This window comes from Malaclemys terrapin, chromosome 12 (genome assembly GCF_027887155.1).
Source record: "Malaclemys terrapin pileata isolate rMalTer1 chromosome 12, rMalTer1.hap1, whole genome shotgun sequence".
NCBI classification, from domain to species: Eukaryota; Metazoa; Chordata; order Testudines; family Emydidae; genus Malaclemys; species Malaclemys terrapin.
In genome coordinates, this window is record NC_071516.1 from 3,552,824 (window position 1) to 3,580,695 (window position 27,872).

A 27,872-nucleotide genomic window follows, 5' to 3' on the forward strand; every position below is an offset into this window, starting at 1 on the left:
CCATGTGGGTTGGGGAACAGCCCAGAGACCTTCCCCTCTGGAAGAACCCACAGTCCAGGTCAATTAGGAGGTTTGGGGGGGAACCTGGGCCCGCCCTCTACTCCGGGTTCCAGCCCAGGGCCCTGTGGACTGCAGCTGTCTATAGTGCCTCCTGTAACAACTGCATGACAGCTACAACTCCCTGGGCTACTTCCCCATGGCCTCCTCCAAACACCTTCCTTATTCTCACCACAGGACCTTCCTCCTGGTGTCTGATAACGCTTGTGCTCCTCAGTCCTCCAGCAGCACACCCTCTGACTCTCAGCTCCTTGTGCCTCTTGCTCCCAGCTCCTCACACTCACACCACAAACTGAAGTGAGCTCCTTTTTTAAAACCCAGGTGCCCTGATTAGCCTGCCTTAATTGATTCTAGCAGCTTCTTCTTAATTGGCTCCAGGTGTCCTAATTAGCCTGCCTGCCTGAACTGGTTCTAGCAGGTTCCTGATTACTCTAGTGCAGCCCCTGCTCTGGTCACTCAGGGAACAGAAAACTACTCAGCCAGTGACCAGTATATTTGCCCTCTACCAGACTCCGGTACCCCACTGGTCTGGGTCTGTCACACTATGTACTGCCCAGTTTTACTCTGTCCCTCGCTTGGTGGTGTCGGGGAGAAGAATTTGCAGGGCTGAGTACAGCTGCTTTGTACGTCTAAAGCATCGTCTATCCGAGAAGCTCCAGGGGTCTTCACAGTGCAGCCTCGCGGCCCCTCTGCAAGGCAGGGCAATGTGATCCCCATGGAGCAGACGGGCAGACTAAGCCGCAGGGTGGTGAAGAGCTGCGTTTTTAAACAAGTCTGGCCCTCGAAGGTGCAAGTGCAGTCGTGGTAACTGAGCACAACTGCACGTGCAATTCAGGCACGTGGGACCATTTGCATGCACAACTGCAGACGGGAGTTAGCTGCACAGCTACCTATCGTAAGGCAGCCAGAGCCAGTCAGCGTCAGGATTAGAACTCAGGAGCTGGTTTAGTCTTGTGCTGTTCTAAACATCAGCCCATGCTCCTTTTCCCTCACAGCTCTTCCCCAGGCCTCCCCGCAGAGCTTTCTGCCAGTCATTTGGTTTTGCTGACTGCTCAGTCCGTAGCAGAGCATCAAATAATGCTAACAGAAGCAGTTAAAACCTGTATCGAAAGCCAGCCTGCTCAATTAAGTAACTATTTGTTCCTCTTTCTTAGTTTAGCTTTCTGTGGCTTAGATGTCTGGATCTCAGACAAGGTCCCGTAACCATCTGCCTGTGGTTAGACTTGCTGGGCCTCTTGTAAAAGACCCCATAGCTTGTGCTGATGGTAGCTCACTGCTGAAGCCCAAAACAGGTTCTCAGAACAACCACCATTGGCTGAAGCCTACTTCTGTTTGAGATGAAGCTCATTGTTTGGAGGGTGACAAAGGTCCATCCCTTGCAGCAGAAGAATCAAAAAGCAGGGCCAGGACCCTGAGCAGCATCAGGTGGAGAAGGCGGGGGTCTATGTGGGAGGGGTTTTGTCAGGAGATTGCACTGAACTGAAGAGGGAGGAAGCAGTAGGACCTGGTGACATAAGCCCCTGGCATGCGGTGCGTTTCCCCACTTCTCGTGCCAGGCTAATCCGCTGCCGTGAAGCAATTCAACCAGACATCCACAGATTCCATTTCCATACAGCTGGGAGAGAAACAACATGATGCAGACACAGTGTGTGGAAACTTTCCAAGTGATTCCCATGAGGTCTGTGGCTGACCTTCAGGGCTCCTACAGCTTGCAAGGGGGATGCGAGAACTGCAGAGACCGGGTCCTGCAGGCAGTAGCAAACAGACTACAGGAGGATAAGTCTAGGGTAGCAACCATTGGATGGGTCTGTGAGATGGGACTGAGCTTTCCATAAGGAAGAACGCATGCTGGAAATAATGATGGGAAAACACTAAGGCCTGAATGATCCAAGACACTGCGGGTGTCTGCTGTGTTTAGGGGCAGCAGGGGGGAGAAATACTGGGATCGTCCTTAAGAACAAGAGATCTTGAAATAATGGTTCAGTGACTCCCAACTGTCAGGAAGCCCAAAATGTTTTCAGACTAGCCATGATCCCTTCCAAGCTTGGAGAGTTATTTACCTTGTCCAAGGGCCACTTGTGTAGTTACAATGCACCTGTGCCCCCAGGCGTCTTTATCGTCCACTCTTGCTGTTCCACCCCTCCCCCGGGGAACGTGGTGCCGTGGTGGGTGACTCAGGTGAGTGGAAGTGGGGTAGTGAAGGGGTGGGGTCTGGCCAAAGGGGCTGTGAATTAGCAAACCCTAGCTTTGTTGGTGGAGCTCCCCCCAGGCTTAGCCCTGTATGCAGACAGGTGGAAGTCAATAGTAACAGGAGTTTCAGAAGAGGAGCCCTCTTCCGGAGATGGGCCCTTCCACCAGCACTGCTCCAGCTATGGAGCTCCACCATTGTCAGGGTCCCCTGTAGAGCCCATTTATAGTGATAAGCATGGCTAGGTCTGGGGGTGGCAAGAGCCCCTACGCAGGGCAGCCCCCTCCATTCCATCTTGCAGCAGCGACTTGTCCCCATCGGTGAATAACCCTGTCCAGAGAGTTCTGCTACTCCCATCTGAAAATGTATCCATGTTAGAAATATAATAATTCCAGCCGCTCACCCACACATCAGGGCAAGGGAAATATCAGCGGGTCCTCGTCCCCTTCACAGTCCGAATGGGTGGGTAGGTATCGGGCTGGGAGCTGGTAATTGTTCCTGACAGTTTTGCAGGTTTGATCTGTACAGCAGGGCCCACCCTCTGTGGATCCACCTCCGCCCAGTTGCACCCACCTCGGCCTACTCAGCCATTCCACTCCCTCTCTGTTGAGAACACACCTCTTCCTGGTGCTTTCTGTGCTCTGAAACACGCCATGCCAAAAACTTTCCAGCTGCAGCCCCCAAACTCTGCCCAGCAGAGACAATCCCCCAGTCTCCTGCCTTTCTCCTTGGGAAGGAACGGAGCCGTTGTTACAATTTTTTGCTGGAGATGTCAGGAAATTTGCTGGAGATGTCAGGAGGGCAGGAGCCACGGTAGATGAAGGGAGACCATGTTGTGTACTGGGCAGGGCAAAGGGCTGGGAGGCAAGAGACCTGGTTTCAATTCCTGGCCCTGCTCCCTCCTGGCTACTCTCCCAAACTGAGTCACCCATTAACCAACATCAGCCTACAACAGCAAACAGGTCCCTGGCACAAAGCCGCTTGCCATGCAGACGGTCCTTTGAGTCCCACTGAGCAAGGCGGGGCTGTGTCCGCTAGAGCCCCTCTCCCAGCAGGACCCCCCAGCAGTGTCACTCTGGTAGCCATCTGGGGAGTACGCCTGCCTGCCTGCTGTGCAGGGGGGGGCCACGTCCCCCCAGGGAGCTGGGGAGCGTAGCAGTGAGTTTCAGTACAGCTGTGGCTGACCGAAGCCAGAGCAGACCACAGAGGAGAAGTTCAAGCAGCAAACTCACTTCCTTACTTTGGATTTCCCAACTGCTGAACCAGCAGCCACTCAGACCACAAAACGAACACGACAGAGAACACAGAGAGGGAGATTTCCTGTCCCTGTGGTCAGCAGGGCACTAGGAGCCCCAGGTTTCCGGGTTTACAATCCCCCAGCTCAGAAGCCGGTGCTGAGCCTCCCCCCCTCTATTTTATCACTGGAGCAGAATTGGGTCCTCTCTCTGCAGTCCAGCCTTTCTACCCTCGGGATCTCGTCACAGCGCTCCAGCCGGTTCTGTGCAAATCCGTCCCCCAGCCCCCGTTCAAAGTTTGCTTTTGAAAAGAGACTAACCACACTGAGCTTCCAGGGAAGAGGAAAGTCTCTGGAGTTGCTCCAGCCGCTCACAGCACACAGCTGAAGGCTGTGACCCTAACAACTAAGGTCAGTGCTGCAGTGTGGAAGGGTTACCTGGTGCTTTGAAAGAAGAAAAACCCCACAGCTGTTGAATAGCCTTCCTGTGTGTTACTCAACTAACCCCTCACTAGTGCCTTTCAGAGAGGGGGAGGAGAAGGACGTTAAAGAGGCAGGAGAAGAGGTTGCCTGTCTGGTAGTGGGAGAGCTGCGCCTTATGGCACAGGCCTTCTTTCCCCAGCTAAGGCTGAAGCTAGCCTCCCATTAGACACACAGACACGCTCTGCCCAAAGCAGCTTCCTCACAAAGCAGCCAGTCACCCTGCAGTGTCGTGGCAGATCATGCCCAGGGAGAACTTCTGAATTTTTGTTTTGTTCACTCTCCTCCCTCCAACAATTTAAAGTTATGGTCTTTCAATGCATCCCACTGACAGGGCAGGTTTTCCTGAAGTGGGATAATCACACACGCCCCCATTTCCAGCTGGCCTGGCCAGTCTGCAGACTGGCTGTTAGCCCTGCCAAGAAGCACTGTTTGATTAGGCGAGGGATGTTAAGAACAAGAACATAAGAACGGCCATACTGGGTCAGACCAAGGGTCCATCTAGCCCAGCATCCTGTCTACCGACAGTGGCCAATGCCAAGTGTCCCAGAGGGAATGAACAGAACAGGGAATCATCAAGTGATTCACCCCTGTCGCCCATTCCCAGCTTCTGGCAAACAGAGGCTAGGGACACCATCCCTGACCAGCCTGGCTAATAGCCATTGATGGACCTATCCTCCAAGAATTTATCTAGTTCTTTTTTTAATCCTGTTATGGTTTTGGCCTTCACAACATCTTGTGGCAAGAAGTTCCACAGACTGACTGTGTGTCATGTGAAGAAGTACTTCCTTTTGTTTGTTTTAAACCTGCTGCCTATTCATTTAATATGCTGACCCCTAGTTCTCGTGTTATGAGAAAGAGTAAATAACACTTCCTTATTTACTTTCTCCACACCAGTCATGATTTTATAGACCTCTATCATATCCCCCCTTAGTCGTCTCTTTTCCAAGCTGAAAAATCCCGGTTTTCTTCATCTCTCCTCATACAGCAGCTGTTCCATACCCCTAATCATTTTTGTTGCCCTTTTCTGAACCTTTTCCCATTCCAATATATCTTTTCTGAGATGGGGCGACCACATCTGTACAGAGTATTCAAGACGTGGGAGTACCATGGATTTATATAGAGGCAATATGACATTTTCTGTCTTATTATCTATCCCTTTCTTAATGATGCCCAACATTCTTTCACTTTTTTGACTGCCACCACACATTGAGTGGATGTTTTCAGAGAACAATCCACAATGACTCCAGGATCGCTTTCTTGGGTAGTAACAGCTAATTTAGACCCCATCATTTTATACGTATAGTTGGGATTATGTTTTCCAGTGTGCATTTGTGACGGAGCAGGGAGCAGGGCAGATTTGACCTGGGAATGTTGCAGGGGGGTTGCAGTGGGGATGTGGAACTTCCCTTGAAGGAAGCTACCTGAGCTGTAACCTGAGCCAGGAACGGGGGTGGGGAAAATTAACACCTTCTGCCCGGGAGACTGAACAAAGGAGAGGAGTAGCGGGAGGGGCTGGGAGTTTAGTTTCGGTTGGGGCTGGGTGGTGCAACGCAGGGAACCCCAAGCTGGGGTCTAAGCTCCCTGAACCTCCCAGAGGGACCTAATTGAGGGGGTCTGGTCGTACCTACACGCTCTGCTTGAGACTGTGTTCCTGTCCTTAAATAAACCTTCTGCTTTACTGGCTGGTTAAGAGTCGCAGTGAATCTCGGGAAGAGGGGTGCAGGGCCCTAACTCCCCCACAATCCGCAACAGCATTACTTTGCATTCATCAACACTGAATTTCATCTGCCATTTTGTTGCCCAGTCACCCAGTTTTGAGAGATCCTTTTGTAGCTCTTCACAGTCTGCCTGGAACTTAACTATCTTGAGTAGTTTTGTATCATCTGCAAATTTTGCCACCTCACTGTTTGCCCCTTTTTCCAGATCATTTATGAATATGTTGAATAGAACTGAGCCCAATACAGACCCCTGGGGAACACCACTATTTACCTCTCTCCATTCTGAAAATTGACCATTTATTCCTACCCTTTGTTTCCTATCTTTTAACCAGTTACCAGTCCATGAGAGGACCTTCCCTCTTTCCCATGACAGCTTACTTTGCTTAAGAGTCTCTGGTGAGATACCTTGTCAAAGGATTTTTGAAAATCCAAGTACACTATATCCACTGGATCCCCCTTGTCCACATGCTTGTTGACTCCCTCAAAGAATTCTAGTAGATTGGTGAGGCATGATTTCCCTTTACAAAAACCATGTTGACCCATCCTCAACAGGTTATGTTCATCCATGTGTCTGACAATTTTGTTCTTTACCATAGTTTCAACCAGTTTGCCTGCTACTGAAGTCAGGCTTACCAGCCTGTAATTGCCAGGGTCACCTCTGGAGCCCTTTTTTAAAATTGGCGTCACATTAGCTATCCTCCAGTCATTTGGTACAGAAGGTCATTTAAATGATAGGTTACAGACGACAGTTAGTAGTTCTGCAATTTCACATTTGAGTTCCTTCAGAACTCTTGGGTGAATACCATCTGGTCCTGGTGACTTATTACTGTTTAGTTTATCCATTTGTTCCAAAACCTCCTCTAATGACACCTCAATCTGGGACAGTTCCTCAGATTTGTCACCTAAAAAGAATGGCTCAGGTTTGGGAAACTCCCTCAAATCCTCAGCCGTGAAAACCGATGCAAAGAATTCATTTAGTTTCTCCGCAATGGCCTTATCCTCCTTGAGCGCTCCTTTAGCACCTCGATCGTCCAGGGGCCCCACTGGTTGTTTAGCAGGCTTCCTGCTTCTGATGTACTTTAAAAAAAATTGCTATTACTTTGAGTCTGCTAGCTGTTCCTCAAATTCTTTTTTGGCCTTCCTAATTATTATTTTTACTCTTCATTTACCAGAGTTTATGCTCCTTTCTATTTTCCTCACTAGGAGTTAACTTCCACTTTTTAAAGAATGCCTTTTTGCCTTTCATTGCTTCTTTTACTTTGTTGTTTAGCCACGGTGGCTCATTTTTGGTTCTCTTACTATGATTTTTAATTTGGGGGACACATTTAAGTTGAGCCTCTATTATGAGGTCTTTAAAAAGTTTCCACGCAGCTTGCAGGGATTTCACTTTTTGCGCTGTACCTTTTAATTTCTGTTTCACTAAACGTCCTCATTTTTGTGTAGTCCCCCTTCTGAAATTAAATGCTACAGTGTTGGGCTGCTGTGGTGTTTTCCTTTATTCCGTGTTTGTTAGACTTGAACGGTTTCTGCCAGATTTTCCCTCTCGCTCTAGCTTCTGTCAGGACCCTCCTGCCTTTCAGCTTTTGACACCGGACAGTAACTAGCAGCCGGTTCATTTTTCTCTGTCCCAGACTCACCATTAAGGGGAGCTCACGTATCAGCTATTGGAGAGATCAGAGCTCGCTCTCACTGGCTAGATGGTGCCACCACGTGCTGCTGTTTTTACTTGCAGGTCTGTCCCATACCTAAGCATATGCCGAAAGCCTGTAAGGTACTTTCATGGAGCAGGGTCTGTACCTCAATCAGTTCCCGGATAAACTGACACACAAACTGTACAGGAAGAGCCGTGGTGGCCCAAGGAGCAATAATTGCTGGGGAGGAGCGTGGATAGTTAACCGTTGGGGAGGACAGGTCACTCACTGGGCGTGGGGAAGGCTCACTAGACACACCTTCATTTTTCCTCCTGTTACACAACTCTAGGTTTCCAAACACACACACACACACACACACACACACACACACACACCCACACACCCACCCTCTGCCTCCTTTGCATGTTACAAAGCAGCTACAAAGGCTCATCTCCAAGCCACAAGGGGAGGCTACAGGATAAGTTACCTGACAGCTGCCAGCAATACTGCTCTAGAGCACACCTAGGACAGAGGCAGGGTGCCTTCCCCACCAAGGTGATGCCCCATCAAGAATCCCCCAAAGACGGTGGCACTGGGGTGGCCTCCTTCCCATGGGCCTGAGCTGGCCACAGAAACACATTCCCTGGCAGGCCAAAGTCCTCTGCCCCCATGAAACATACAACCCAAATCTGTATCCATTGCTAAGCAATACAGCTGCAGGTTACCTACCAGCCCCCCACTACCACCACCCTCCAGGGTGCACACCAGCCTGTCCACGAGTCAGCAGCCACCCTTCACAGCACAGGTGCTGCAGGTCAGCGGTTACTAGCCCCCAGGCACGGCCCCCGCAGATAGAGTCCTGAGCCCAGAGTTTGTAAAACAGAGACAAAGCGTTCCCCGAAGGGCTGCCATGCAAACCGTCTCCAGAGACAGGCAGCATCTCAGGGCGCCCTCCCCGAGGAGCTTCCCGCCGCATTAGCACCCGTGGGCAGCCTCCCCCTTTGGTGGCTAACGGGGCTGCCCAGCCGAAGGAGTTACAGAGGACGAGGAGAGGCAGGAAAGCCACAGCTCTCAGGGCCAGCACTCCGTGTTCATCCCCAGCGGCAGGAAGGCGCCGCCTGCTTCAAACTGCGTCCAAGCAAGGTCGCGTGATACAATGGTGTCAGTCACAGCAAAGGCCACCCCCCCTCTAAGCCCCATGACGGTTCCCAAGCCACAGCCAGCCTGCCCTGGATCCTTCGGCCCAAACAGAAACCCCGCCAGGCCCCAGCCCTCCAAGCCTTCCTCAGCCCTGGCCCAAAGTACCTGCGAACAGCCCTGCTGCCGAGCCGGGGACGAAGGCAGGGTCTTGTCCAGCCAGGCCAGGCTGGCTCGTCTTGGGCCTGGGCGCGCAGGAGACCAGCTGACTGCTTTGGACCCAGCATGCTTGAACAGGCCCCAATTTTCTGTTAGCCCCACCCTGGGTAGGGTGCCTGCTGCCTTCTCTGTATAGCCCCCTCCCCCTCCTAACGAGCCAGCTGGAGGACAACCCCACCCCCTCCCCAATTGGCAGCCCAGGCAGGATCTCCAGGGTGCAGCTATTCTCTGCCTCTGGGAGCGGTTGGGGCATTTATACAGACCCCCGCCAGCCGGCCCTGCTGAGAGGGGGTGTCCTGGGCCGCTCACGCAGAGCCCCCCTGCGCCAAAGCCCGTCTTGCTGTGAAGCTGTTGGTCGATGGCTCCTGCGCCATTGAAGGTCATGGCAGCCACTTCTAGCGCGGCGTCACACCTGCTGATGGGCCGGGGGCAGCTGTTGCCATGGGAACTGTTTGTCAGCTTTACTCGGTTGTTTTTCAGAGCAAGGCGAGGAGGCGGTTTCTCAGCGAAGGGCCATTCCTCAGCAGGAGCAGGGCCTGACTCTGATCCCGCTTGGCTGGGGTAAATGAGGACTGACTCCCCTGGGATCACCAACGGGCGAAAAGTCAGGCTCAAGCTCTCGGAGCCTCCCTCCTGCGGGCCCCAGGGGAACGGCGGACCAGCTGGGAGCAGACACCTGACACTGGGACCTGCCTAGTGCGAGGGGAAATCGAAGAATCCCTCCTTAACTTGTCTCATGCTCATTATAATTAATAATTTGCACTTATGCGGCACGTTTCATCCCCAGCTCAGTCTCCTTAGCCCTCTGTTGTCCATGGGGCCCAGGAGACACAGGGCCGGGGGGCTAAGAGTTTTGCTCCAGGCCACAAAAGGTAAAATTCAGCCCCAGGGAAGGGACTTTAGAGAGGTGTGTACAGTGCCTAAGGTTGGGTGCTGGCTGGCTGCACAGGGCTGAATTTCAAACAGTGGCAGAGCCAGGAATTGAAACCAGGTCTCTTGCCTCTCAGCCCTTTGCCCTGCCCAATACACCACATGGTCTGCCATCATCTACCATGGCTCCTGCCCTCCTGACATCTCCAGCAAATTTCCGGCTTGTAACAACGGCTCCATTCCTTCCCAAGGAGAAAGGCAGGAGACTGCGGGATTGTCTCTGCTGGGCAGAGGCTGGGAGCTGCAGCTGGAAAGTTTTTGGCATGGCTTGTTTCAGAGCACAGAAAGCACCAGGAAGAGGTGTGTTCTCAACAGAGAGGGAGTGGAATGGCTGAGTAGGCCGAGGTGGGTGCAACTGGACGGAGGTGGATCCACAGAGGGTGGGCCCTCCTGTACAGATCAAACCTGCAAAACTGTCAGGAACAATTACCAGCTCCCAGCCCGATACCTACCCACCCATTCGGACTGTGAAGGGGACGAGGACCCGCTGATATTTCCCTTGCCCTGATGTGTGGGTGAGCGGCTGGAATTATTATATTTCTAACATGGACGCAGTTTCAGATGGGAGTAGCAGAACTCTCTGGACAGGGGCTTTTTCCTCCCTTATCCTAGATGGGGGTCATAACTCCACAGGTTCTCTATGCTTTGCGTCCCTCTGTACGCCAGGGCTTCATGCCCAGCCGAAGCAGGGGTCCTGGGCATTCATTGTTTTCTTTTCTGTGTCCTTGTCCTGGTACCTGCTGCTCCCCTCCCCCAGTTGAATAATCCGAGTACTCAGCAGTGAGTCTACAAGCACCCACATTTGCTTCATGCACATAAAGCACGTTTCGGGCTCACTCCTGTGAGGTGCTGGCTGCTGTCCCAAAGGAGCCATGGTGAGAGGTCATCTAGTCCAGCCCCTGCGCTAAGGCAAGACCAAGTACACCTAGAGCATCCCTGATTTCCAGGGCTTCTTCCCCAAGACCTGTGTTAGCCCCATGATGAGCCCTCATCCTGGCCGGCCCCCACGCTGAGGACAGATGCATCACCAGACACAGTCTCATTAACATCTTTTTATTTACCATACAGAAAAGGAAGAGGGTGAACGTGACCCATCTCAAGACAGACCAAACTTTATTTCTTTTTGTAAACGTAATAACGGAAAGTAACCAGACTCCGAAACAATCTGTACATTTCAGAACAGCACAAGGGAGCAGGTGAGGGCCGATGGAGGCCTGTGCTTAGCCAAACAATGCGTCTCAGGCAGAGTCCAGACCTCATCTACATTCCTTTTCAGAGCTTTCCTCTAGTTTAATTTCCCAATTTTGCCCAGGGTTGGAAAAGGAAACAGTGTGCCAAGCCCCGCCCGTTCCTGCCTCTGTCTCAGGGTATTTTTGTTGGCCTGTTGCAATTCAGCACTAGCTGGGGGACGGGGGAGAACACTGATGGTTGCAATGAGAACTACATGATGAGCCAAACTTTCAGAAATGGCTCCTCATTGATTTCTGCCATTGTGTGTGGGAGCGATCCCCTGTGAGCAGAGCGAGAATGGGGACAGCTAGTGTCAGTCCGTGCTCCTAATTATTTGCACCTGCAATTCTGTGCACACAATCACTCCAAGGCACAAACAATCGGACTGTGCCAGCAAATCTGGCAGCACAATACCTCCATTCACTCGGCTCCCTTAATGACTGTGTGTGTGAATCCCCAGGTGACAAACGAGAGGCTGACTCAGGTGCCTTCAGAAGTGCGACACTATTGTGATTTCATCGCTTCATTAGAAGTGTGCCTCTCTCGTGTGTATTAGAAAGGATCACAGCTGGGATTTAGCTGGAATATAATGAAGCAAGTCAGGGTTCTATAGGGCAAGCCCACCTTGCTCTCCAGGCAAGATGCCCTCCTGTACAAACACAGGTCCCTCTGGGACACACTGGCTGTTCTGAGCAGAGGCGTCTGAATGGATAGACTAGAAGGCAAGTAACAGATGCCTCTGTTTCCATTCGAATATTTAAATTGGAAATGCCCGGCAGCACCTGGTGCCAGCGCCGGGGACCTTTGAAAATGGGTTTCCACCGCAAAGAACTACAGCTGGATGGTTCCGATTTGGAACTAGAGCCAAACTCCCCCAAAGCTGGGAGGCCTTTGAATCTGGAACTCTGGGTTGGTCCATGACGGACCAAAGGGGCCAGCCACCGAGTTGGCTCCAGAGCTGAACTTCCCCAGCGTTTGGGGTACTCCGACTGGAGGGTGAGTTGGGCTCATCGCTAAGGATCACAGGGAGGGTCGATAATCAGTCGTCTGAGACTGAATTAAAGTAACCTGCTTTCGATACAGCTGAACTAACCCCCTAGCTGGCCTGATCAGTTCGGTGCTGGAAACGGCAGCAGGTCCAAGTCCCAGAGTTGACAGAGACAGAAACGGAGGAGGAACGTTGCCAGTGGCAATCCCTGCCTGGCTCGAAACATCTGGCTCTTCAGGGAAGCAGCAGCGAGGTGGTGCGCCTGGGTCGGTGTGTGATGCCTGGGATGCTTGGCTGAGCACAGGAGGGTGATGTGGGGCGGGAGGAGCGATGCAGTCCATACTGGAAGTATTCCGACTGTCAGGGGGGTTCTATAGGTCCAAGACCTCCCCCGAGTAGGCGTTGGGGTCCTCATCCGACCGCGTCGTCACCTTGAACTGGCGCCGCAGGAAGCCCCCGTAGCGCTTCTGATTGTCCCATTTGAGCTTGGGGCGGATCCTGCGCATGAAGCCCCCGTAGCGCTTGTGCAGGTCCTCCAGCTCCTGGCCCTCCCCCTCGGGCGCCAGCGCCGAGCTCCGCTTGGGGTACTTGCGGAGAAAGCCCCCGTAGCGCTTCATCTCGTCCTTGAGGTTTCCTTCCTCAGGTTCTTCCCCATGGTCGTCTGTCTCCCCGGCCTCCAGCTCTGGGTAGTCCTCCACCACCTCAGAGGCCGCCCTCTCCCCCGGCTTGCGGAAGAAACCACCGTACTTCTTAGTCATGCCGCCTTTGCTGTGGGCGTTCTCACGCAAGAGGGAGAAAATCTTGTTCTTGTCCAGTTTCTTCATGAAGCCACCGTACCGTTTGACCAGGCCGCTGGGGAGCTCGCCGGGGATGGGGCTCCCTTTTGGCTCTGCCTTCGCCTCAGCCTCCAGAGGGGACAGGCCCTGGCCCTCCACCACTGCCATCAGCGGGGCGAGGAGATCCAGAGCGGTCTGGCACCTCTCCCACTCCGTGCGGGACAGCAAGGAGCCCTGACACTCCAGCGAACAGATCTGCAACACACCAAAGAGAGCAAACCCATGACACCCGCCGGCAGTCCCCAAGCGCCAGGGCTCTCTCCAGTATCCCTCAAGAGGGAGGAATGATGTCTTGGGATTCCCCTTTCCAGTCCTGGAAGGGGCTCTAGCTCTACTCCTTGGGATCCCACAACATCCTGCCTTGTAAGAGCCTGCATCCCACCCCGCTGCAGTGGACAGCTGAGTAATCTGGTCCCACAGTGGGAAGCAGATGCTTCCATACCTCTAACATCCAGGGCCAGATACAGAGAGGGAAAGATCGTCAGAGATCAAAAGGAGACCCAGCCCCACGGCCCTGATTCTACGTTGTGCGGCACTTGGGATCATCCTAGACACCAGTGCACAGTGGGTGTGAGATGCTGTCAGCTCAGACTGGTAGCTTTGACACAGCCTTTGCACTAGTGTAAGTGACTGCACAAAGTGCAGGGCAGTGGAGAACTGGGCTCGTGTTGTTGTTCTCTGGTCTCTGCTAGAGCATGCAGAGTCCTGAGAGCAGTTATGTTCTCAGTCTAACCTTTCCCCAGCTCGCAGGACCAACCGCTTCAGCAGCCTGCCACTCCCTATACAAGGCAAGAAGAAATGCTCACGTTCAGCTAGATTTCAGTACTGTGTGCACAAAAGCGCATTAGTGTGCACAATTACTGCAGTTGCACGCACACAACCATGGCAACGGCATCCCCAAATTAGGCATGCAAACACCAATGCGCAAGTCTGGAAAATCTGGGTCTTTGTAGAGCAAGTGTTACCAGACCGGTAAATGGGCTAAACCAGGGGCCGGTTTGGATACAGAGCTCGTTTTCTCTGAGCTCCGAAGCTGAGGTTGCTCCAGACTGCACCTGGCAAAGGACCCAGCACTTACCAGAGGACTGATGGGCTTCTCCAAATCCTGGGTCTGCACGGCACACATGGAGCACTGGGCCGCACAGTCTGCAGAGGCCGAATGAGCCAAACCCATGCAAAGAGCCAACAGCAGAACCTGCCACTCCATTCTGCGCAGTGGGCACTTCCTGCGGCGAGGAGGGGAGAGAGAAAAACCACAAGAGACCAATGATCTTTCACCATCAGATGCAAACCCCAGGCAATGGGTCCCCAGCGCTACCCTCCCATAAATAAATAAATAAAAATAAATAAATTTATGGAGATATCCCATCTCCTAGAACTGGAAGGGACCTTGAAAGGTCATCGAGTCCAGCCCCCTGCCTTCACTAGCAGGACCAAGTACTGATTTTGCCCCAGACCCCCAAGTGGTCCCCTCAAGGACTGAACTCACAACCCTGGGTTTAGCAGGCCAATGCTCAAACCACTGAGCTATCCCTCCCCCCCATAGCCAGGGTAACCCACAGCACTTGGACGTGGGCGAGCCCACCATGGGGAAAACTCAGTACTTGGCCCGGGAGTGCCACACCCACATCCCCCATGAGTCAGAGATCACAGCGCAGCTTCCAGAGCAAAAACTATTGGGCCAATAGGAGTTAGAAAGCAAAATGCTCCTGCCACGGCAGGTGATAGTCCCCCAAGAAAGGGCGATGCACCGATGTCACACTTGCCCTTACCCAATAGTAGCTACGTACAGGTGATCCCACGGCAAAGGAGCATGGAGCCCAGGTCCGAAGTTCCTCACTCACTGAGATGAAGTGCCTTGCCCGAGGTCACCAAGGCAGTGTGGAGCAGAGCTGGGATCTGAACCCAGATCTCCTGAATCCCTGTCCAGTGCCTAGTCTGGGAGGCTTTACTTCCACGCAGCCTGTCCCAGAGAACACCCTCAGGCTGCCAGAGGCATTTCTGTGACCCTGTAGCTTGTGCTTAGCATAGCCTGTTCACACTCGTCCCAGAGACGTGCACAGGAAATGGCTGCCACTGGGCATCAGCAGAAGCCTTGAGGAATTTCCTCTAGTGGCTGTTGAGCTGTGTTACAGGTTGCAGGGGCGTGAGCGGCACCACCCCTGAGATTTGCTCTGAATGGCAGAAAGGGGGCATTAGCTGATCTCTGAGGCAGCCTGGATGATGATACAGAATTGCAAGATACGACTTCAGCGCGAAACATACCGGCATAAACACACCCCGCCACCCATGTGCAGACATAAACACACAGAGGCACACACACACGCGCAAACACAAACACATGTTCCACCTAGACGTCTCGGAAACCCTTCACTGCCACCCAGCTGGTAACTTTTGCACGTGTGCCTAATACACAACTTAGCCCAGAACTTCAGCTCATATAAATGAGCATAACTTTGTGGAAGTCAATGGAGCGAACTCCGATCTACACGAGCTGAGAATCTGGCTCTTTGCCTCCAATCTACAGTAAAAGCGGTGTTACCCGGCACTTTATCAACAGGAAAGCTCTATTAGCCGGCATTTCTGATCTCTCCCAATACAAATCTTCGATCTAGTAACCGGGACGAGTATACTGCCCAGCACGTTATGCAATTGCACATCCCGCACTCTCCTTCTATGCAAAAGAGGCAGAAGACGTGTAAGCAAGCTGATATCAGAGATTTATTAAAAAAAGCAGCTTCCAGGGTGTGTCAGGGTCATTACAGATTCAGCCCAATCCCCTCCACCTTCTCCATCTACAATGATAACGGAGGTTGATAATGATGACGCTGCGGCACTGCAAGATCCTGAAGTGCCTTCTGAATCATCAAAGAAAGATTACATTATGGTCAGTCTAGTTATAGCGTTAAGTGTATTTTTAGTGATCTGGGGGTATGCCATGCGCTGCCCATAGTGATATATAGCGTCATCGGATAACCTACTGTATAGAAAACTTTACCTGTCTACACCTCCAAGAAACCAACCCCTCGGCAGTGCAGTACTACTGCGGGACTGGGGAGTCCCTGTCTACTATTTCATACTTGATTAATTTTATTGTATTCTAATTCTCTGAAAATTGGTATTCCACTGGTAAGTAGAACTCTTAGATAACTGGAATATTTGATTAACCAGCACCCCCCGTTCCCCCAACATGCCGGATACCAAAGCTTTTACTGTATTTAAGAAAGGCCTAGCGTGCCTGTGTACATTTCTGACCTGTCTCTCAATGTTCCTAATGACCTGGGGACTGTTTCAAACATGCCTGCAGATAGCATGTCTCTCATCAACAGGACCTTTCTCGTCTCATCGGCTTATGGAAGATGTGGGTTTTGCTCTTGTAGATGTTCAGTAACCTGTTCCTCCCGGTGCCTGAGCGATAGCAACTCAAACACATTTATTCTAAAGCCTTTTATTTATCAAAATTCTGCACCCTCCCAAACATCTCTTAAAGAGAGATTCTTTCTTAATCAACAGCAACATGAATTTCTCTGCGGTATTGTTATCCCTGCGCTACCGAGGGGCTTAGAGAGGGTGAATCACTGCTTCTCTCACGTGGCCTTGAAGAATAAAGGCAATGAAATCCACAGCAGCTATTCACCAAAGGAGAGCTGGGGGAGGGAAGGAATTCAAGGTCTTTGCATTATCCAGTGATGGATGGCAGTACCTTTCCAACGCCCTCCTCCCCAGTTCCCAGCTGCAATGAACGCTTCACACTCTGGTCTTCTCCCCTGCGGGCCTTGAGCCTTCAGGAGGAGGAGATGGGAGGGGGTGGAGTTCAGGAAACAAGGCTCTGAACCTAACCTTCCTCCATGTCACATTTTGGATTCTTCAACCATCAAATGAGAGGCCACACGAAGCACTCCTCTCTCTTTTGGATCTATGTCCAATCGAGTCACACTCATGAGTGAGCAGATGGTGCAGCTGGGCCGTGACACATATAATTGGCTAACAGCAACAGCCATATTAGTTGGAGGTTTCCACCCCAGAGACATCCTAGAAAGATTCCCTAACTGCCTGCTAGCACACTCTGTCCTCACCACAACTTTCCTCTCTCACAAAATTCTGCACCCCCTCAAACACCTTCCTTCCCAAAATCCACCCTAGTCTTCTGTACCACACACACACACACACACACACACACACACACACACACACACACCATGCCTCCCAAATACCCAAACGCAGCCTTTCCCAGGGATATGCATTCAAAGCACTTACACCCACTGTTCCACTAGGGACAGAGTAAGTGGTAACTAAACTGGACCAAAGTGAGAGTCTTGCAGTGACTCATTGCCTTCCCATGAGTTCACTGGCATTGCACCAGAGAAGCAGGGGATCTGATGTGCCTTGTCCCCGCCAAGATTCCTCTGCTAATAGAGAAATGAGTGGTTGAGGATGAAGCAAAATGTTGTTGGCCTGTGCAGTGAAGGTGCCTGCTCCCTACACCCCTCGACACGGAGAAAATAAAGTCAGAGGTGCTTTAATTTTCCAACCAGCAGTGAAGCAGAGGCAGTGCAAGAACTCAGCCTGGCACAGGAATATGCCATTTGGCCCAGGTTGCCCGCAACGCAGGCCAACCCGCACACTTGCCATGAGATTACATGCGCCAGCCACTGTCCCCGTGCCCCTCCACTGCCGGACACCTAAACATCCTGGACTAAGCCATCTTTTTCAGAGCTTAGAAGCACAGCAGGTCACACAAGCCCAAGATACCTGGAACATCTCGACTCCCGAACCTTCATTCCTGGGATCCCTAGGTCATTATTTGTTTATGTTCAATACAATTTCAGAAGTACCCATGTGAATTAGGAGCCTAAGTGCCATTGACTTTCAATGGGACTTAGGCACTTTTGAAAATTTTGCCCGTTGTACCATGTGTGTAAGAAGTTTAGTTGTCTCCAAAACATTCTTAAGCAGAAAATTAGCCACCAATTGTTCCCTTGCTTTATTGTGAGCATGTGATAAGTGTCCTGTCACCTTCTTGGTCCCTTTTGCCTCCAGAACAATGGCATAACCCTGAAGCAGTCCATTTGGGATTACTGACGTGTACTGCAGTCTCTTGCATTCTCAGTCAGTATCTGTTAATGTACCATAATTGGCACTAATGAAGAAATATGTTAATGTTCCGATTATTAATTCAGGCTACGCTTTAATGTAATTTGAGTTATCTGCATTATCGTATGCGGAACTATCTGCATTAATAGAACATCAAATTCACCAGGCTCAAAGCTGTTATCAAGACGCTCAGTAAATGAATGGCTGAATAATGACAATACTTTACACTAATGTAGTGCCTTTCATTTGTGGATCTCAAAGCCAGGAAGCCTCACACCATGACTGTGATAGGTGTTATCACAGTTTTAAAGGTGGGTAATAAAAGGCACAGAAGGTGTACGTGATTTGCTTAAGGTCATATAGCAAATCAATAGAACAGAACCCAGGAGTCCCTATCCCCAGCCTCCTACTCAAACCACTAAGTCACTCTTCCTCCTTGTTAACCTCTCGTGATGTGTCATTAGAAACAGGAATATGAGATACCCTGTTACTTTATTAGCCTCTCTGCTAGTCATGCAAATAGAACTGGTCAGAGAAAACTCAGCTAATGCCAATATCGGTGCAAAACTGTAATACAGGGGTTGGCAACCTTTCAGAAATGCTGTGCCGAGTCTTCATTTATTCACTCTAATGTAAGGTTTCACGTGCTAGTAATACATTTTAACATTTTTAGAAGGTCTCTTTCTAGAAGTCTATAATATAGAACTAAACTATTGTTTTATGCAAAGTAAATAAGGTTTTTAAAATGTTTAAGAAGCTTCATTTAAAATTAAATTAAAATGCAAAGCCCCCTGGACCGGTGGCCAGGACCCAGGCAATGTGAGTGCCACTGAAAATCAGCTCGCGTGCTGCCTTTGGCATGCGTGCATACGTTGCCTACCCCTGCTGTAATACAACAGGAAGAGAAAACTCAATACAGCATGAAAACAAAACCGATTTTTAATTTAAAGTGCTCTCGGTCTGGAAGACTGAAATGCTGAAGGTCTCTGCGCTGCATGGAAAGCAAAGAAGGAAAAGGGAAGGGAAGCACCAAAGAGGAGGGGCTGGTATGGAAACGGTTAAAAGGAAGGACGGAGAAAAGACAAATATGCCATTTGTCAATAACCGCAACATGTTCAGCTCCTCACCTCAGAGCCGTTAATAACACCAGGCTCCCCAGTGCCCCGCTTCTATCCAGGTGTTCAGTGGGACCGGACGCTTGGCATCACGCAAAAGCCTGAGGTAGGTTTCCAGCAGCACGTGGGAAGAAGACAGCAACGTGCCCTATTTTCTAGCCATGAAAATCCCCATGCCCAAGGCAAGGCCTGGGGACGAGGGGAGGGAGACACATACTTGGGGGCTTGTGAAAGTGGTGCTTGGCAGAGCGGGACCTGAAGCAGGATGTCTGGCTTTTTTCTTGCCTAGAAGCCCAGCATTCTGCAAGCAGTGTGCGGCCTTCAATCAGGTTTGCATTTGACAGGTCTGTGGCACAGCCTCTCACTGGGGCATGAGGTCGAGCCTCTGATCTGAACATCCCCCGGTCTCAGACTGGCCCCACACATACAGCCATTCCAGTGGGGAGTCGCCCTGCTTTATCCAAATCTCGATTTAGTCAAACCAGCCCGATTAATCTGCTTGGATTAATGGGGCTCAACCCTGCCTCCTCCCTTTACCAGATTAAGTCAAGTCAGAAGGGCCAAATTCACAGCTGGTGTTTCCAGATACCTCTTGACTTCACTGGCGCTTCACCTGCTTAAACCAGGTGTAGATATAGCCTGGAGACTCGTCTTTTCCCCGTTCACTATCGATCCAGAGTTTTCCGCATTAATAGCTTTTCTCTGTCTGATCCAGCACTGAAAACATCATTGATCTCTAAACCGAAACAAATGTCTGGCACCAGGGAACTGGCACCAACTTGTTCCTACCTTAGCTACGGCATTCCGTGGCATCAGCTTCTATATATTGATTTCTACCACGATGATTTAAAACGCCTTGTAAAATGCAAGAGCGGTGAATTAACGCCCTGGCTATGTGGTATTGGATTTCAGAGAGGAGATCAGAAAAGGAGCCCTCTGTGCCATCTGGAGAAGCCGGGCACCACCTTACACGTCTGATAATATTTATCACACAGGCATTTCAAACCTGATGTGACAAATTCCAGAAGCAATTAACAGACTATGAAATCAGAGCATTTGCCTGATAGTTAAGCTATTGGATCTGGCACAATGCGCCGAGCATAATCCTCACACCCTCCACAGCCAGAGGACAGGGGATTTCATGACACCCCATACAGCTGTAACTCCTCTGGGCAAACTGCAGGCTACAGTCACCAGTCATCAGGCAGCCAGAGACCTCCCCCATGAACATAACTCACCCAGCACTGTAAGAAGTACTCCACACAGAGCTTAGCTGCGCTCTGCTCAGAAACGGAGAAGTGACCGATAAAAATAGAACAGAAGAAAAGGAGGGAGAGAAACAATGAAGGAGAAAAGCAAAGGAGGAAACACAAGGAAGGGAAGAGGTAAAGAAAGGAGGAGGAAAAACAGAGTTATAGATATATACCATATTTTATATACGTATGCAATACCCACACTATCATGTGTGTGTGTATACTCACACACACACCAATACACACCATGTTACACACACATCCTGGAGAGATAGATCCTTGCATTAATGGAATTTTAAGAATAGATGTAATACAATTTAACCTCCTGCTTGCAGCCACCTATAATTAAGTGAAATATGCACCTTTGGGGCTGAATTCTTCCCTGCTTGGTCTCTGATCAAAAGTGGATTTTTTTTTTAAAGTTCATGCAAAATCCCTTCAGCCATTTCTGAGGACATCGTGTGCCAGGTTATAAATAAAGCAACAAACGTACAGAGTATTTAACTAACGAACAGAATGAAAAAATGGGAAGTGAAGACTGTTCCTGTAAGTGGTCATTTCAGAATCAGATTTTCTATATATTCACCTACTGGATTGCTAAGCAGTGTGATGCAACAGAATTAGTGTTTAAGAAGGGCTGCAAGGTCCTCAGATGAAAGGTGTGCAAGATATGAAGATAATTATTTTTATTAATAATTATTATTGGCAATATAATGTTAACATACCTGGCACTTTATACAACGCAGACAGAGTACACTTACCTCAGCCCGGTTACACCAGTTTTCCCTCTCTAAAAGATCTATCATTCTGGATGCTTTTTAGGACCTTATAAACATTTCTAACATCATTTCCCCTCCCCTCTCATTTGCATCCATTTTGTCTTTAAAAAAGACCTGAAAAATGTCTTTTGTGCATGTTTTGTTTTACCAAATAAAACAAAAACAAAACACCAACCCTTCAAACAAAAATGCTGCAAAATTCTACAGCAATGGTCCATTACTTTGCAACTTCCACTACTGCTACTTCAGAGTTTGGTGCTACTGCTGTAGAATACTAGTCTTTTTTTAAGGGCATTTATAAAAAAGGGAAATAGGTGTTGTCCTTAACCTCCAGGTGCACCTTCTAGTTTATTTTGAAATTTGATTTGTTTCAGCGTAAGTAATTCTGTCTCATCTTGAAAGATAGAAAGATGTGATATCTGAACTGAAATGAAGTATGGGAAAGACATTTACACAGATAGACTGGGTAGGCGACAGACAGCTATAGGGATGAAAAAGATATCTGGGGACAAAGAGCCTCATCTGCATGTCATTAAATAATTTAGCAATTGATAAGAGGTACTTGGCACTAGAAACCAACCAGCGGCTTTAAACAAATCAAGTCCCTTTTTAATGCCAGAATCGTATCCAAGCTGCAGCCTGTGCATCATTATTAGAAGTTGAAATGCAAGGAGAGGAAAAGCAAACCTGAAAGCAAAGAATTAAACTCCAAAAAGTGTTGGATTCAGGGAAGTGCATCACACACACACAGACCGACGGACACACAGACACACAGACACACACACACAGCTGGTGTCTTACCTGTGTGTTCCTCCCAGTCCCTGGAGAGCTCCCCACCCCGGGCAGAGTTTGGGTGGAAAGTTGATTCTGGGAGCTGCAGGCTCCCTTGGAAAGTTGAGAGTCTCAGCAGATTCTGTCCACCTCCTTTCCTCAGCTTCAGGATAATCTGGTCATCAGTGAAGGGCGGGGGGGGGGGTGGGAGGAAACTGGTCCCTTTTTGCAGCTGTGGCTTTCGGCTTTGTAGCCCCCAGATGGCACCGAGGACGGCCGAGCTCTGCTTGTTCCCCTTTGGAATTACAGCCCTACTCTTTCGATCCCCTCTTTTTATTGACACGGAGCCTCCTCCTGTCACTGAGCCCCAGCTCAGCATAGGCTTTCCAGAGCCAATAGGGGGAGACGGAAGCTGTGAATAATCAGTCACAGACTCCTCTCCACCGCCCTGAGCCGGGCCCCCAATGGTCCCCAGGCCCTTTAAACAGTAACTCTGGGAACATGCACGAGGCATCTGCTCAAAGCAAGAGTGGTGCAAAAGGGAGTATGAAGGAGGAGGGTAAACACACACACACACGCACATACATACACATGCGTGCACACACACACGCTACTGAATGTCGTTTACATTTGCAAATCTCCAAGTCTAACCCACTCTAGCCTGCTGAGCGCCTGCCCTGCCAAGTGGCTCTCCTAGTGACATTGCTGGGCGGTGGTATTGCCGGCCGTGTCGCGATAAGCCAGAGGATGCGCCAGACCCAGAGACAAGCCCTTCCCAAGCAGCCTGGAACTTAGGGTGAAAGTCTCCAGCTGCAACATAAACGGACAGACTACGCTCGTAGGCTGGCAATGGAGCGAGGCGCTTCTCATCTCTGGTAACTGATTCAAATGCAGCCCAGACTGGTAGTCACCTTAAAGTCACCCACCTGCTGGCCAACTGGCAGCCTGTGTGAGATGAGATTGGTGGGTCTCAGTCCAGCTCCCAGGGAATAGATGAAACTCACTATGAACACACAGTAGCTGGCAAAGAGGCCCAGGACTGAATACACCCTGGGAACTAAACTGCCATCCCTACCCACCCCCGGACGTGGCCCCTTGGGAGCAGAGGGGAGGCCACCCCGGCAGGAGGCAGCACACGGAGATGGCACTGCCACTCCCCTGCTTGGTCCTGTTCTGTGGCTCGATAAAGGAATTCAGCCTCCAGGCCTGTTGATCTCCCACCAGCACTAAAGTCAAACATTACCCGGAAAGAGTCAAAACCAGCGAAGCTGCCACCTGCCCTCACCTGTTTTCCAACTGTCAGAAAGCCTTCGTCGGCTCGGTAACGTCTTTGAGATGGAGTCAAGCTCCCAGAGCTATGGACAAGACAAAGAGAGAATGCACAGTCACATGGACTCCAGGGAAAGGCCTGGCCCAACTATTTGGATGTGGATGTGTATTTCCAAATATTAAACCCTGGGCCTTTAGCATTCAGATGCCTGCCCACCCCCCTGTCCCCACCCTCACTCCCCCCTCTACCATCACCCAGGCACCCTCATGCTGCTGAGACATCTGTCACAAGGCCAGGAGACCTCACAGGCCCTCCCCAGAATTTACCTCTACTGGCGACTATGCCGAGACACCGATGTTCTCCAGCTGCTGCTTCTCAAAAAACAGCCAGCCGGAGAGGAGCCAGCCAGGGACTAGTGTGTCTGAAGGCAAAGGGATTCAGCAGCCACCGGGGCTCTCCTCGGTTGCTTCAATTCTCTCCTCCCTCCCTGTTTTGTATATCCAGTGGTCCCTTACCTTGACCTTCCGACGCTGTATACGGAACAAGCCTCTTCACTTGTTCTAAAGCTTCCACCTGCGCTTGCTATTGAAATGCAGGTTTTTATTCACAGCCAGGGGTTAGTTGTACTTTCCCCCTGCCACACACTCCACCTCCTCTTTCCCTGCACATCGAGCTATTGATAATTACCTTGGGAAAGAGACAAAGAGATGGGAATACCATTAACATAGAGGAAGGGAGTGGGAGGCAGCCGGACAAGGGAGAGAAAGAAATGGGCCAGATTCTATTCCCCGCCCTGATTCTGATTCACTAGGGCCCAGACTGGCATCAGGGCATTTTTAAACATCTGCCAACCCTCGAGGCAGGTGCACAAGCTAAGATTTGAGCGTATAAGCCTTAAACTGCACGTGTGCATCGGGGGTTAAGCTTGAGAAAACTGGGCATGGACTAAAGTACATTGTGGAAAATCTGGGCCTGCAGGCAAGTCACCCAAACCCTCTGTGCCTCAGTTTTCCCATCTGTAAAATGGGGGTTCAATTTATCTGAGAGGGGTCATTCATCATGTAAGAGCATTAGGTGAAAGAAGCTACACAAGGGGCATTTCTTATCAGTATATCTCCTTATTGCCCTGTTTCATCCCAAGCAGCAAATGTAGCCACAAAAACAGACTGAGCAGAGGTTATAGCGCTTATCAGTGTGCCTGGGGGTCACCCTTTACCTCATCCTCTTTCAGACAAGTGTGAAAAAACTCCCAGAAATTTACTCACCAACTTTCCCTCTCTTTCTTCCCAGTAAGTCTCAGATGAAAGAAACCAGCAGGGACCAGAGAGCAGGAGACGCCTGACTGGGGTGATGCTCAAGAGGTTATGATTCTGCATCGTCTTTGTAACAGCATGGACGCCTGGGCACAAACAGAAAAATCTCTCCTCCTCCCCCCCCCCCCCCCGTAACGTTTATGCCTTAAAAACGAGAGAGGCTCTGACATGGTTACTGCACATGATGCCTTTCAAATATTAGTGATAATCCGGGATCTGAAGAACTTACTATTTTTACCATCTCTCTCTCCAGAGGGATGTTTCCCAGCAACCCTCCCTTCCCCTTAGCTTGAAAATTGGCTTGCTGGATACTTGAAGTTCCTTCCTGTGAATAAAGAGCTGGATTGAATTAGCAGGTAAATCTTAGTTCTCTACAAAAGCCTCAGGAGGCCACTTGGTCGGGATGGAAAGGTGCCCATGAGATATGAGAAACATTCAGCTTTTAATAAAAGGACTTTAAATCCCAATCCTTTCAGAGAGCTTCTTACTGGGACGTGCACAAAACTAGGGTGTTTTTGCACCTAACTGGCCAAGCCTATTGCATACGCAAACTCCACATTTGCACATAAAGACGGGAATTTGTGCACAGATGTCAGCTTGTTAGGTGCACAATAACCCAACTGTTGTTTACATGTGACCTTTGCTCATGCTAATAGTGCAGATGCACAGCTTGCAGGCCCTCTGAAAATCCAGCCCCAATTCAGGGCAGGTTACATGGAGCACCTGGGTAATCACACGGGGTGAAAATCACTCCTGTCCAGAGGATCGACACAAAGCCCACGTACCACCTAAGTTCTGCTGGAGTTGGAGCATGGGATCTTCTGCTGACCCTTTGCACAGGGGTAAATTTCACCTATGTTACTAGCCACTGAATTCCAAGAGAATTCAGTGTGACTATTGTTATTCCAAAGGTGGCATGAGGAAGGGGAAGGCCATGGGACACTGCACTTTGAGACAGGACTTGTGTGTTCAAGACCTTTGCTCACCAGACCAAGAGTGGAAATGGAGGGGCAGCAGCAATTTCTACCTTTCCATAAGATGCTTCCAGTCACAGAAGGCTGGTGCCCTCACATCAATACTCTGTAAAGAGTTCTTACGAAGCATTGTGCATTTCCAAAAACGGTCCTCAGGGACAGATGACGGGTTTTCATTTATCCACTGGAAAGACAACCACCACTCTCCCTTTGACAGCTCTGGCCATGGAGTTTGCAAGAGAAGTTCCCCAACCTACCCGAAGTCACATCTGACTGACTAACGTGTGCTGGCGTTAATAGAGAAGAGACTTGTCATGGGAGGGCATGCTACCAAGGGGCTGGAGGCACTATCTTAACTCAGCCCATTCTTCTGCTTGGCTTCGCACACATGGACTCAGGCACCAGTGTAGTAAAAAGCAGCTGCAAACCACAAACACCCCGGTCTAGCTGGTTAAGATCATAGTTATCCTCAGAGAGATTTAACCCTTGCCGGTATGATTCAAAGGCCACTGAGGGCAAGCCAAAGTCTCCCATTAACTTCATTGGGTTTTGGGTAAGGCTCTATGTGGGCATAATGCTTAATACTGGAAAACATTCTCCATATACAGAAAACTGTCATTTCTAGCAACTTATTCTCCCAAGTTAAGACCCTAGATGTTTAAAACCTGGCCTCCCTTTTTTTAACCTGCAATTATATGGACCCATTAGATGTCATGTTAGTGTCTGATCACCTGTAAATGCCATCAGCCGCGTTCCCATAACAGTGCCTCTGCAGCCGGGGACGTGAAATGCAGAGCTGTAAAGCCTGATTGGAAACGGAACCTACCTCAGCCTTCCACGCTCCAACTATTGTGAGAGCTGAAATGGCTGTCAGATACATCATTACCTGACTGTAACGCACTACTTAATCAAACATTGATCTGACATCTGTTGTGCCCACACAACTGCAAGTGCAAAGCTAGAAAGCCAGGGTTTTTTTTTTTAAAAAAATCTGTCCCCGAACGTATGACATATTGAATGTACGCATGCTGTGTGGAATTCACAAACAAGGACCAGAGGGAGAAAATAGCTGCCTGCTCCCCATTAACCCCGCTTATCTTCAGAGACTCCAGTGCCATGACTGATGGTGTAGACACAGAGAATCCTGGACGTCAGAGGGAATTCAGCCCCCAAAGGGCACCTGAAAGTCCATGCAGCTGTTTCGCTTTGATCCAGTTCAGTTGCATCATAGAAAAACCTGCTTTGGGAGACCAAGCACCAGGCTTGGGTTATTCACCCAAAGATGAAAGTACTTGGTAATAAGATTTCTTAATAAGAGTTTGTTTCCTTTGGCTAGAGGGGAAAGTTAAATTGCTTCTGTTCCTACAGCAGATGGAGTTTATTATTACTCTCAATTTATGTTGCAGATTCTCTCTCTCTCATCTTCAGCCTCTGCTGTAGCTAGTGTTGAGTCTCCTCTCGTCTCGCATTGCTGGGTTCCCTTCCATCTCCCACAAACACTGTCCGTTCACTGACCATCTGGTGCCAGCTCAGCTGCTCAGGCCAGGGAACATGTAGCTACTGGGTCCTCAGCGGAGTCAGGGAAATGACAAAAAAGAAAACCCACTCACCAGTAAGTGTAATTAATATTCATCTGTCTCTTCCTAATGGGAGACTGTCTCTGACTCATGCTGACATTTCGCTGGGACAATGGTAATTAAGCACCTGGGTAAAGGAGACAAATGTGCAGTAATAGAAAAGTTAAGTTTTCTTAACTAGAGCAGTTAAAAGCTGGTTAGGAGGGAGGGGGGTTTAGCATGAGTCGCAGGCTAGTGGAAAAACAAGTGGGAGTTAATTTCAGCTAATGTCACACAGCTCCTCTCTTTACAATTCTAGCCCCTCTTCACCAGGGCCAACCGGCAGCTGCTTGAAAACCCCTGCATTTTTGTAGCAGCTTGCAGAGGTCCCTGGAACTTTCCAAATTTCCTTGAATGAAATCAGCTTCTTTCTGAGTCCCCCCTTTTGAGGGCCAGGATGATCCTTCTGGAATAGGAAGCATCACCTTTGGTAAATCTCCAGGGAAAGCCACGTAACCATTCAGACAACATGCTCCAACCAGCCCCAACTCCGCCATAAAGGCCAGAGGAGGTGGACACCGAGGACTACAAAATACTAGGCGCAGCAGAACATTATATTGGAAGAAGCGTGTTGTATCTGTAGCAGCATCAGTCTAGCAGAGGAGTGAGCAGATGCAATACCTACTGGGAAACAGCAAAGGGAGCAAGTCTGAGAAGAACAGGGTGGAGCTGTTACATTGTAATGAGTTCATTTAAAATCCAGCAAAGTCTGACTACCTGCTTCTCAGGTCTACCAAGCTAGATCACAGTGCATTGGTATTTATGGGGCTGTCCCTAAATAAAGGATGAATGGCATATAGATAGAAAACTATTACATTCAGCAAGGTGCTTCTAGCCCTCTCTGGCCCTCTCCCACTACTGCATCTTATGGGTTCATTGTGTGCATGACTACAGGCTGTTGGGAATGGACATTTCCCCAGGCAGATGAAAACCCCAGAACCAGCACTGACTCCCAGATTGAGCAGGTAACTCACTGCCCAGGGGCCACTCCTAGCTGCAAGTCCCCATGCAATAGCCACCACCATGCCCAACTGGG

The 27,872-nt window shown here is 49.9% G+C and overlaps 1 protein-coding gene across 3 annotated transcripts; it reads right to left on the reverse strand.

Moving 5' to 3' along the window:
- Nucleotides 1–10,634: 10,634 nt before the first annotated feature.
- On the reverse strand, nt 10,635–24,338 carry PDYN (prodynorphin). Of its 3 annotated transcripts, XM_054045771.1 has the most exons (5): nt 24,199–24,338; nt 23,449–23,620; nt 22,949–23,018; nt 13,730–13,877; nt 10,635–12,846 (listed from the first exon to the last, which is right to left on the reverse strand). In XM_054045771.1, exons 4-5 carry the CDS (start codon nt 13,856–13,858, stop codon nt 12,187–12,189), a joined length of 789 nt encoding a protein of 262 aa, XP_053901746.1. In that variant the 5' UTR covers nt 13,859–13,877; nt 22,949–23,018; nt 23,449–23,620; nt 24,199–24,338; the 3' UTR covers nt 10,635–12,186. The 3 variants fall into 3 exon arrangements, with proteins under 3 accessions (XP_053901746.1, XP_053901747.1, XP_053901748.1); XM_054045772.1 differs by lacking the exons at nt 23,449–23,620; nt 24,199–24,338 and adding an exon at nt 23,260–23,315; XM_054045773.1 differs by lacking the exons at nt 22,949–23,018; nt 23,449–23,620; nt 24,199–24,338 and adding an exon at nt 21,694–21,820.
- Nucleotides 24,339–27,872: the final 3,534 nt, after the last annotated feature.

What these genes read in the sequence shown, in the direction of transcription:
- PDYN (XM_054045771.1), bottom strand. Translation starts at nt 13,858, where the DNA reads ATGGAGTGGCAGGTTCTGCTGTTGGCTCTTTGCATGGGTTTGGCTCAT. An exon ending in AGAAGCCCATCAGTCCTCTG is followed by an intron (nt 12,847 to 13,729) that starts GTAAGTGCTGGG and finishes GGTGTGTTGCAG; the next exon opens with ATCTGTTCGCTGGAGTGTCA.